At 41.7% G+C, this 12,509-nt stretch overlaps 1 protein-coding gene across 1 annotated transcript in view; it reads right to left on the bottom strand.

Moving 5' to 3' along the window:
• Nucleotides 1–12,263, bottom strand: part of efhd1 (EF-hand domain family, member D1) — a 118,932-nt gene extending 106,669 nt beyond the window's left edge. The window contains exon 1 of the mRNA XM_072572841.1: nt 11,899–12,263. Coding sequence (XP_072428942.1) covers nt 11,899–12,194 — 296 coding nt within the window. The 5' untranslated portion in view covers nt 12,195–12,263. The remainder of the gene's footprint in view (nt 1–11,898) is intronic.
• Between the last annotated feature and the right edge of the window lie 246 nt (nt 12,264–12,509).

Raw genomic sequence — 12,509 nt, 5'->3', positions numbered from 1 at the left:
TTAAAGTTGTTTGAATAATGTAGTGCCCCTGCTGGACATCCAGATGAGTGACTGTGAACACACATGTAATTAGTGTTTGCTTAAGCAACTTCGGATCTGAATTAAGGAGCTAGAGTCCAATCTGCGGAAATGAAATGGAAGATCTCACTCACATACCATTTTTGGAGACAGTATTTCTTCTTCCATCAAAACCTATACAAGGACCTTGCTCCCTGGGGTTACAATAAAAAAAGTGCTATATCAGGGAGGGGGAAGTTACCTCCATACTTTGCTCCTGGAAATTGCCTCATGCCTCAGATTGTGTAATTGGAACATGGCTGAAAGACCTTGAACACTAGGCTTTCCCACTGTGCCTTTAAAGCCGCTGCACTAAACGTTGCCAGTCTGCAACAGACAAACCAAGGACAACTCTTAGCACTGCAAGACTTTCAAGCATCTTTCACCAAGTTGGATGTCCTCCAGCCATTAGTTGCTAATTGTCTCAATGTGTCCCCGTTTGGGAACACCTGCAGGGGAGAGGCATGCATTAGAGCTTCTCGGGACTAACCTTCACAACAAAACAAAAATCACTGCATCTGGAAAGGCAAACCAGGGCGGGACTTATACACTTAATGGTAAGGTCATGGGGAATGTTGCTGAACAAGAGGCCTTGGAATGTAGGATCATAGCTCCTTGAAAGTGGAGTCACAGGTAGATAGGATAGTGAAGAAGGCGTTTGGTATGCTTTCCTTTATTGGTCAGTGCATTAAGTATAGAAGTTGGGAGGTCATGTTGTGGCTGTACAGGACATTGGTTAGTCCACTAATGGAATACTCTGTGCAATTCTAGTCTCCCTGGCATGGGAAGGATGTTGTGAAACTTGAAAGGGTTCAGAAAAGATTTACAAAGACATTGTCAGGGTTGGAGCTATAGGCTGGGCTGTTTTCCGAGTTGCATTGGAGGCTGAGGGGTAACCTCATCCAGGTTTATAAAATCACGAGGGGCATGGATAGGTTAAATAGGGAAGGTCTTTTCCGTGGGATGGGAGAGTCTAAAATTAGAGGATGTAGGTTTAAGGTCAGAGGGGAAAGATATAAAATGGAACCTAAGATGCAATTTTTTCTGGGTGGTGCATAAATGAAAAGAGTTGCCAGAGGAAGTAGTGGAGGCTGATACATTTACAACATTTAAAAAGGTAACTGGATGGGTGTATAAAGGGTTTAGAGGGATGTGGGCTATATGCTAGCAGATGGGACTAGATTAATTTAGGATACCTTGTCAGCATGGACAAGTTGGACTGAAGGATCTGTTTCAGTGCTGTATATCTCTATGACCCAATGACTCTGTTCAGACCTACTTTGCAATGGCACATTCCAGACTAGCTAAGCAAGTGTCCCTTCACCACAACAACCATCTCAAGGACGGTGTACAATGGCACCGAGAGTTAAAGCACAAATGAATGAATGATCTGATAGGAAGTGCTCTTCTCACTACAAGCCAAGTTTCTGTTTGAAAGTTTTGCTGATGGCATTCTGTCAAAGTCATTTGCCAGTCTGCAGAGACACCCTCAGTATGTGGTGACAGTTGGTTTTCCTGTACCAAATGTCTACATACAGAGTGACACAGCTACAAAAATGTACATCAGGATATAGAGTCATAAGAATGTACAGCACGGAAACAGATCCTTCCTCCAACGTGTGCATGCCAACTAGATATCCTAAATAAATCTAGTCCCATTTGCCCACACTTGGTCCATATCCCTCTAAACCCTTCCTATTCAAGTACCCATCCAGAAGCATTTTAAATGGTGTAATTGTACCAGCCTCCACCACTTCCTCTGGCAGCTCATTCCATACACACACCACAATCTCCAGGAAAAAGTTGTCCCTTAAGTTCCTTTTATATCTTTCCCCTCTCACCCTAAACATATGATGAAGGTTAATATGATAACCTATGATAAACCTTCTTGATGAAGAGCTTATGCCCGAAACATCAATTCTCCTGCTCCTTGAATGCTGCCTGACCTGCTGTGCTTTTCCAGCACCACACTCTCGACCCTAAACCTATGCTATCTACTTTTGGAGTTCTCTACCCTCGGCGAAAGACATAGAACATAGACCTGGACTTATTCACCCTGCCCCTCATGATTTTATAGACTTTTAAGGTCATCTATCAGCCTCTCACACAGCAGGAAAAACAGCCCCAGCCTATTCAGTCTCTTCCTATAGGTCAAATCCTCAAAACCCAGCGACATCTTTGTAAATATTTTCTGAGCCTTTCAAGTTTCATAACATATTTCCTTAAGCAAGGAGACCAGAATTGCACACAGTATACTAAAAGTAGCCTAACCAATGTGCATCTGCAACATGACCTCCCAACTCCCATACTCAGTGTACTGACCAAAACATAAAAGCATACCAAACACCTTCTTCACTACCCTGTTTATCTGCAACTCCATTTTCAAAGAACTATGAATCTGCACTCCAAGGTCTTTTTGTTCAGCAACGCTCCCCAAGACCTTACCATTAAATATATAAATCCTGTTCTTATTTGCCTTTCCAAAATGCAGCACCTTCCATTTATCTAAATTAAACTCCATCTGCCATTCCTTGGTCCATCTCAACAAGGTGTCACCTGCAAACTTACTAACCATACCTCCTATGTTCACATCCAAATAATTTATATAAATGATGAAAAGCAGAGAATCCAGCACCGATCCTTGTGGCTCACCATTGGTCACAGGCCTCCAGTCCAAAAAGCAACCCTCCACCACCACCTTCTGTCTCCTACCTTCGAGCTTGTTCTGCATCCAAATAGCTAGTTCTCTCTGTGTTCCATGCGATCTAACCTTGATAACCAATTTACCACGAGGAACCTTGTCAAACACCTTCGTGAAGTCCATACAGATGTCTACTGCTGTGACCTCTTCCATCCTCTTTGTCACTTCTTCAAAAACATCAATCAAGTTAGTGAGACATGAATTGCCATGCACAAAGCCATGTTGACTATCCCTAATCAATCCTTGCCTTTCCATATATATGTAAATCCTGTCCTTCAGAATTACCCCCACCAGCTTGCCCACCACTGATGTCAGGCTCACCGGTCTATAGTTCCCTGGCTTTTCCTTATGTAATATCATCACTTTAGTCAACCTCCAGTCTTCTGGCACCATACCCGTGGCTAGCAATGAGACAAATACCTCAGCAAGAGGCGCAGCAATCCCTTCCCTAGCTTCCTGCAAAGTTCTAGGTTACACATATAGAGAGACATTTAATTTATTCTTTGCCTCTCTATCCGCAGACTTGAACATGATATCCCTGCAGGCACTTGACACCTTTGACCTCCAGATAATGTAGATAATGGCTCAGATGACCACTGTGGCATAGGCTCAAGGATGAGATTTGCTCCACATACAGCAATGCTGAGAGGTCTTCCAACAGATGACCGGGTTCTTATCCACAATAGAGAGGGAGTGTCATGCACATGTTTACTTTCTGTGAAGCTTTGCAGGTTCTTCACCTCTTGGAAATCCACATGTGACACAAACCCCTATCATCTCAACAGTGCAGTTTCTGCAAGCTTTTCTGTAGTTGAGACAATTCCACTTGCCTTTCGCTCACCTGAACACCTTTGAGGGTGAGAAATTTCTTGTTCAGCTTGATTGCTTCCCACCAGTGCAATGGAGACTCAAAGGGGCTTTAAAGTACTCCAACCTTCATAATCTCCTCGAGTTCCTCAATGGTTTCTGGGATCACAGTTTCACATCAGCTTCCACATTCCCCTGCCACTCCTCTGGTCTTATGATATTCAACCAGTAGGAAACAGGGGTATCCACACAAAGCTCTGTCAGGCAGTGTGGGTCATGAACCACGTACCATGAAGAGTGGCAGCCTAGTAAACAGGAGGGCATGGACACCTGACTCCAGAAATATAAATACCATGAACCAAAGCATGCATACCATCTTACAAACTTGAAGTGCTTTTGAATTGTTTGTTCCCAACTCCTTTCCAGTGACCTTGCTCTACATTACTTAATTACTGAAGAAACAGCTAAACAAGATCAATCAATATAGCTGCCAGTTTCAAGTTAAAATCCTGAAAAAGAAGAAATCAAAAAATGCTGGGGTCACAAGACTGGTAGCAAAAGACTTGTTGAATCTAGAGATAGAATATATGATGCTGCAAGTATTTGTATGCATGTCTGATCAATTTTTACATTAAAAACAGAATTTTCCCCAAACCTGATTGCAGGCACAGTACAACAAGCCTCATTACCAAACAATCATATACTTTATAACAGAAATCTTCAATGAAATTTACAACACAGGTTTCATCCTTTAGTATCACAAAATATGACAATGCCACATCCCCTCCCAAGATGACATGCCTTGACCTCAAGAAACAAGGTAGTTTCGCACTTCAGCAAAAATGACATTTCAAAGTCAGATCACCGAATCATTAAGGGCTAAGTGGTGGCCATTTGACCCATCATGCTTGCACTAGTTGTTCTATTACACCATGTCAATCTTCTGCCTTTTCCCCATAAACTTGCCCACCATTTCTATCTCAATAATCATCCAGCACCGTCCTGAAAGCCTCAATCGAACTTGCCTTCATCACATTTCCAGGCAGTGCGTTCCATATCCTTGCTATTTGCTGTGTAAAAGGTTTCTCACATTACCCTTGCTTCTTTTGCATATCTCTTTAAATTCATGCCTTCTCATTATTTTTAACTATCAGGATTAACTGCTCCCTATCTACTTTAGATCTAGAGAAATCTAATATATTTTAGAATTAACATTTATATATGAATAACAAAACATCCAATTTTGGGATACAGTGTATTTTCAATACCTTTTCCTTTCACATGAGGCTTTACAAGTGGCAGTGAGTTAGCTGTGGACTATCACAAGATAGCTGAATACCAAGTTACAGACAAAAAATGTCACAGGCAGGAACTGTGTACAATTCAAATTCCCACAACTGATAGATTGCAAAACACACTGATTCTTTTATAAAAATGTACAGTAGTTCCCACCCCATACCCACAGGGGATACATTCCAAGACGTGGAAGCCCAAAACTGCAGATAGGAGCAAACCCATTCATTTAAATGGGAGATTTACCTGCCCGGCGGCCCCCTGGTCCCTGGTTCTGGAAGGTTCTCTGTAATATGTTCGGGCCGCGGTAAACCACAAGTAACTGAAACCACGGAAAACGATTCCACGGATACAGGGTCACCCTGTAATAATGTTTTGACTGAACTGTTTTCGCACAGCACAAGGAAAATAAAACAAAAGCAGGAGGGTCGATGAATTCAAAAATAAAGTGCTGGTTTTCAAACTGTACTGTCCCCATTGATTTGGCATGCTGCAATTCTTTTCTGATTTTATCAGCACAAACTTGGTGAAATTAGTAAAACTGCAACAAGATAGAAAAACTACACAAATACTAGAAAAATGGTATAAAGAATGGTTGGAAAATGATTGTAAGAAGGTTTGCATGGGATAATGCATCAGTCTCAAAGCAACCGAAATCTCTTATTAATTTATTAGTTTAATGATCTACAAACAAGGAAAGTAACATCAGTAGCTTACATCTTTTTAAACAATATCAGGAAATGATCACCCTTTAGATCATCAAAACCATATGTGAAATTACATAAATCCAGGGAACTTTGCATAAGATCAGAGTAAATGGGTTGAATGAAAGAAGCAAGTGTTACTGGTTTTACAATGGAGGATCTTTGTGTGGTATTTATAGGTTACCGAATGCATTTCAAGGACATTGTGATGCAGAGACAAAGACTTTGCACTCAAATGGAAACAATTCACCTTCAAACTGGTTTTCTGCTGCAGATGGAATGTTTACAGAGGGTGCTGGGAACATGCTACAAGAGCGTATTTCATGTGCTAAATACGAGTTGAGAGCTGTGATTTTCTTTGTAAGAAAGTCTCAGAAGTAGCTATGCTCCCTCCAGTAGGAAAACTATTTAAAAAACTGAAGAATTTAGGTTGCTTGAAAAGAAAATCACTGCTTGTTACCATATGACGTTTGTGAACCTATGAATACCCATTGGTTTAATATGAAAATGACACCAAGTCATGTTACTGAAGTACAAATGTTCAATTCATGATTACTATGGGTAACAAGATTACAGTTCAGCAGACATGACGTGTGAAGCCTAGAACAATGAGGCACATTTCGAAAAATCACTGACTTCAACCTCCAAGAGAGATACTGATAAGAAATTTTGTGATGCAAAAAGACATCTTGTGGAAGACAACCAGATTAGATAAAATGAAATAAATTTCACAAGTATCAAGATTATGCTGTTGGAATTGCAAATTAAGTTACAATAAATCCACAGCAACTTGCAAATTTTCAATTACGTCAAAGCTATTAATTTTACCAGTTCTTGGAATTACTTTTTCACTGAAAAATGTTGTGGTTCATGGTGCCATCAGGCAACAGACATGCAGTTAGGGCAGTTGAGGAGTCAAAGTAGTACAGAGGGGTACAGCCAGTGTCATTCTAATACAAGGAAGCTAACTTCATGTCCAATGAGGAAAGTAAGGCATTGCCAGAGATCCTTTGGATATAATTGAAATAGGAAGAGTGAAATTAAGCAGGACAGTTTCATTGAACTGGATAAATGGTGGCAAGGTATTGGAGGGAGATGGTTTGATTGACCACATCAAAGATTGTGGAGATCAAGGAGGGATAATGTAGCCACTCAGAGTCACAGAAAGTGAGCTGTGACTTTTGCTAAAACTGTGCGGTTTCAAGGCATGGACAGAATCAGAGGCGAAATTCTAATAAGAGTTGCAAATTTAAAATGTCATGGTTTTGGAAGGCTAAAACATGAAGAAAGTAAGAGGACACAGGGCAATAATCTGCAAGGTCAGAGATGGAAAATAAGTTTCCATCTAAAAAGACTAACTTTTATTTTTGAAATGACAAGAAGAATATTAAAGCAAAAATGGTCCAATTGCAATGGTCAGCAGCTTAATAGAATAAAAACACGTCAAGGGAACAAAAGCATCTCATCAACAAAATAAGTGAAGTAAGTGAGAAAGAGACTTGGATGAATGGTCTCAATCTTAAGTGGCAATGAATGATGAGCTCCTCTTGCCTGCTGCATGGGTTGAAGAGTTTAAGATGCCTATTGATAATTTTTGAAGAGAAACTGGAAACATCAGTTCTCAATGACAAAAAAGGCAGAGATGGGGTTGAGCGAAGATTATCTGCAGAATGGTGGGCTAAGGGTTAGAAGTGGGATTTAAAAAATGAAGTGCCAAAGTAGGTGGCTTGGGAGAATTTTTTCTAGAGATAGAGGAAGTGGAATGTGGGTGGTGAGAGTTGTCTTCAGTGGAAGGCATCATAGCCAAGGGGACTGAGAGAACAAAAGTGAAGACCAAAATCCCGATGCTGGGGCTGTTCACTGCAGAAGTCATGATATCCCCATTATAATAAGGAACTTACAAGGCTGGACGTAGACACAGGATGTAGTAAAATAGATTTCGGGAGGGCAGTGGTGGTGGTGGGGGGTTGGGGTGTAAGAGGAAATCTGGAAAAATCCACAGACAAGGGAGAACTCATCAAGTTACAATTTGTGACAAGATCCACAAAATCAAACACTGAAAGTTTGCACCAATGAGGGGGTCTTCCACTGTATATCATTTCTCGTTGAACTAATGTGAACGGCGATCCCTTATGTAGTTAAATCAAGCATCAGAAGATGTTAAAATCAATTTGATTGTACCACTTTCCAGCACCCACCAGATGTGAACCTTCACATCTTCATAAGGAATTAGCAAGTTGCTAACGTTTCAGTGATTCGCATATATATATTGTGAATGTAAAAATTTACTATTGGTTACCTACTAGCTAGACAATTGTCACTTGGATACATGATTGGATTCAAAATAGGAAGTGTTTCTCCAGAACTGGAATATTAGTTATTCCATTAGAAAGAGACAATATTGTTGTAGGTTTTTAATTTGATCAAACAAATGGATTGGCTTTTTCCCTTCATACTGCTCCTGCCACCCTGTGCACCACCCCCCTCCTGACCTGTCCCCCAACAAAATATTTTTTACGAACATGCATTTCTTTGAGACTTTGTCAGAATAAGTACAACTGAAAGGCTTGCTAGGCCATTTCAGAGTCCACAACTCTGTCTGGAGTCACATGTAGGCCTGACCAGGTGAAGATGGCAGATTTCCTTCCCTGAAGGACATTAGTGAACTAGATGGGTTTTTACTGACAATCAACAATGATTTCCTGGTCATCAGTAGATTCTTAACTGCAAATTTCTTATATTGAATTCAAATTCCACCATCTGCCATAACAGGACTTGAACCCAGGTTCCTACGACGTTAGCTAAATTTCTGGATTAATAGTCTAGCGATAATATCATTTGGCCATCACCTCCCCATAGGATTATGCCTATGTCCACAAGCATCCTCTCCCTCTACCACCAACACTCAGTAGCAACAGTGGGCACTATCTACAAGATGCACTGCAGAAATTTACCAAAAATCCTCAGAGAGCACTTTCCAAATCCACATCCACTTCCATCCAGAAGGACAAGACTAGCTGCTACATTGGAACACCATCACCTTCAAGTTCCCCTCCAAGCCACTCACCATGCTGACTTGGAAATATATTGCTGTTCCTTCACTGTTACTGGGTCAAATTCCTGGAATTCCCTCCCTCATGGCATTGTGAGTCACATCCAATGAACTGCAGTAGTTCAATAAGGCAGCTCACCACCACCTTTTCAAGGGCAATTAGGGACAGGCAGTAAGTGTTGGCCAACCAACAATGCCACATCCCACAAGTGAATTAAAAAACATTTTTGAAGAATGTAATCAGATGAATCAGACCCATTAAAAAGACAGCAGTTTCTTTTAAAAATTCATTGCCGGGATGTAGCCATCATTAGCAGGACGAGCAGTTATTGATCATTTTTAATGGCTATTGAGCAAACAATAAATGGGGAACAAGCTACTTGAATATAATATCACTGGGCCATTCCTGAAAGGATATAACAGTCAATTACATTGTTATGGGTCTGGAGTTTTACTTATTATCTGCATATATAGCGCACACCCACACCAGATCAAGAATATATATCGGATTACCTTAGCTGAAAAACTGTTAACGATGGTTTTGTGATAATCCACATGGTCATTAATATTAGTGTTAATGAACAATCTTTATTTATTTATCTGATGCATGTGTTTTGAACTCAACTCAGGATTACCAGTAATATTATCACTAGATTATAATATCTATGTTGTCAGCAATATATTATAGGGTCATAGAGTCATAGAGATGTACAGCACAGAAGCAGATGCTTCAGTCCAACCCGTCCATGCCAACCAGATATCCCAACCCAATCTAGTCTCATCTACCAGCACCCAGCCCATATCCCTCCAAAGCCTTACTATTCATAGACCCATCCAGATGCCTTTCAAATGTTGAATTGTACTAGACTCCACCACTTCCTCTGGCAGCTCAATCCATACACATACCACCCTTTGTGTGAAAACATTGCCCCTTAGGTCTCTTTTATATCTTTCCCTTCTCACCCTAAACATATGCCCTCTAGTTCTGGACTCCCCTAACCCAGGGAAAAGACTTTGTAGTCAATCAAATCAGCACAAACTCTTTGTAAAGCAATTGAGTGACTTTGTATCTTTCCCAAAATTTCTGCAAATTCCCTCCCCTTTCACTTTGAACAATACCAGTGAATTTGTACCACCTCCTATAAGAGATAGTGGATTCCAAATCCTTACCACTCCTTGTGTAAAAACAATGACCCAAATTGACTTTTTTTTTGGCCAAGTCCAAATTGCTGGGAGATTTTGGAAGGATTTCAGCCATGAGTCCTAGCACATTTTCTCACCTTATTCATCTTATTAGCTCCTACACCATCCAGTCATATCTGATTCCAGCCCGATACTACCATCCACCATGCCCAGAATATCGTCACTCAGCAGAATCCCAGAATGCACTAGCATACGTTATGGAAAAACATAACACAACAGACTGGCACCCCACTGTATCTGGTGATCTTGTTCAATGGGGTCATTCAGGTGCAGCACTCCTTTTCCCTCCAAGACCAGCAGTGGAGGTCACATCACCAGACCATCCCAGCCTGGTATGTAATTGCCACGTGGGTCACTGCATCTCAGGCATTTGGAGGGAAGCACAGCAATTACCTTCTCCAACTCCTATAATCGCTTTCATCAATTGCAACTTTGAAGGGGTTCAAAAAAATCTGGTGTTGGTAAAACTGGTGTGATGGTTAATTTTGCTTTTAAAATTCTCAAATTTAAGGTTTAAGGTCCATTACCTTCTCCACTTTGCCAACTCAAACGCACCATCTTCTCTCAGATACCTCAGATTCTTTTCTACTGTACCCACCTCCTACCAAGACTCATGCTCTACCAGTTTTACTTTTGCCTGCACAAATTTACTCATTTCCTGTCAGTCATCCCAAACCGAACACACTCTCAACACCCTGTAAACGTCCATTTTTAACTCCTTTAACTCCTACCTCTCTATTGGGCCAAAACCGCCCCTAATAGGGCAGAAAAACTCAAGACGAGTGTTGCCCTGCCTGACATTCGGTTCCTCAGCCCTTATGTAAGGAACACAATGGTTCTGACTGCCCCAATAAGAATCCACCCAGTGTCCTTCATGATGCCTCTGGTCATTGATCAAGCAGTTTAAATCTCAGCCTGAGGTTACTGACCTTGCCAGCCATTGGGAATAGGAAACCTACAGGGTTTCAAACACAATCAAATCTCTTCACCTTTTCTGCATAAGCAGAGACACACATACTCCAGCATGAAATGGATAGATTTGTCAGACAGAGACCAAATGCTATAATTTAGACTAAATAAGATTCGGGGAAGGCAAACTTTTATGACCCTGCCTATCTCAACTTTGAATATAGTGTTCACTTTATTATATGCGGGCTGGCAGGTTGAAATGAAGCCCAAGAATATATTCACATAAAGTATGAACAGCATTAACAGCAAGTCTACAGAGGAGAGACTGGGCTGTGTGCGTCCAGAGTAAACGCTGATGTGCAGAGAACCAGGGTTTTTAAAAATCATTATTGTTATGATCTACTTTAGATTACCTACACTGAATCGCAAAAGTAGCACTACGGAGGGATTGTTAAAAATCGAAATGTCACAGGGACAGAGGGAGCTTCGCTGCCTACTTTTCAAAGGATTTCAACTCTCCATCATTCACCCCTGGGAAATTCAGTACAGCACGAGAAAACGGGCTTAAACACCTTGCTTATCACCAGGAACGCCGCTAATAATAAAAACAGAGCAGAAAGCTGATCAAAAGTAGCTTCTCCGCCAGGAATCCCGGTCACGTAACGGATAAAATTCCAGATCTTTTATGTACCATCCGGATCCAGGTCCTTTGATCCCTGCCCAGAAAAGGGCAGGTGCTTCTTTCTCACCATCCGCTCAGCCCCAAACGCACTACTGTGCCCGAGTGACACATACAAACTGAACGGGAGGGTGTCCGAATAGTGTTGATCTCTCCGCCCTTCTGGAGGGTTTGAGCGCTATTACACGGGCATTGCCCCCTGCAGTCTCCCTGTGTAAACAGAATACTCTGCCTCGCTGAGCCGGGACCGTCAGCCACCCTTTTCGGAGAAGTTATCATTTTGCAACACTTTCGTAAAACAAAATAAAACATCCGCGATGTTCAATTCACCAACATTTCCAACACCAGAAATGTAATCATTTATAAAACAATCGCTCAGAAGAATTTGACCGGGTGTTGATCAGGAAGTTTCAGACCTCACTGTATAGAGAGGACTGACGGCAAAACTAGCTGTAGAAATCAGATAAGAATTGACGGGATCACCCATACTCACAGCTTGAACATCTTCTCCATCTCTTTGATCTGTTTCCTGGTGAACTCCTTGAATTCGATGTAAGGATTAAACACTTTAATCTGCTTGGGCTCCTTTGTTCCTTCATTGATGTCCAGCCTCCTGGACAGGATAACGGAGAGCTCGGTGTCTGTATTCCTTCTGACCGGTTGGCCTTCTGTGCCTCCCCCAATGTCTAGGTAATTGTTGTTCTCGACCATTTCGCCGTTTGCATCCTCTGCCGATATCTGCAGCATCAGCCGGCGCTGGAGTTTCTTAGCTAGCTCCTCAGTTGCCATGTCTCCACGTGAGAGTTTAAAAAGTGACAGAACACTGAGCTGCAAAACTTACTGATGCTGAACAGCCCGCCGCCGCTGCCTTTTTATCTCCTGGGGCCAGGGCGGGTGGAACCACTCTGACTGACAGCTCACAGACCAGTAAGAGGATTCATGTGAAGTCGGCTCAGTCTCCCAGTCCCCAGTCAGTTTGACCTTTCTTTTTGAGGGGGAGGTGGGGGCAAGTTGAAAATGTGATGTTGTACTCAAGAAGGAGTGAGGGATTTCCGCTGAAATTAGTTGTTTTGTGATCGGTGAGGGGGTGTTACGGACTCAAGA

Source organism: Chiloscyllium punctatum, chromosome 6 (genome assembly GCF_047496795.1).
Source record: "Chiloscyllium punctatum isolate Juve2018m chromosome 6, sChiPun1.3, whole genome shotgun sequence".
Lineage (NCBI taxonomy): Eukaryota > Metazoa > Chordata > Chondrichthyes > Orectolobiformes > Hemiscylliidae > Chiloscyllium > Chiloscyllium punctatum.
Note: the sequence above shows the minus strand (reverse complement) of the source record. Positions and strands in the feature narration are given on the sequence as shown.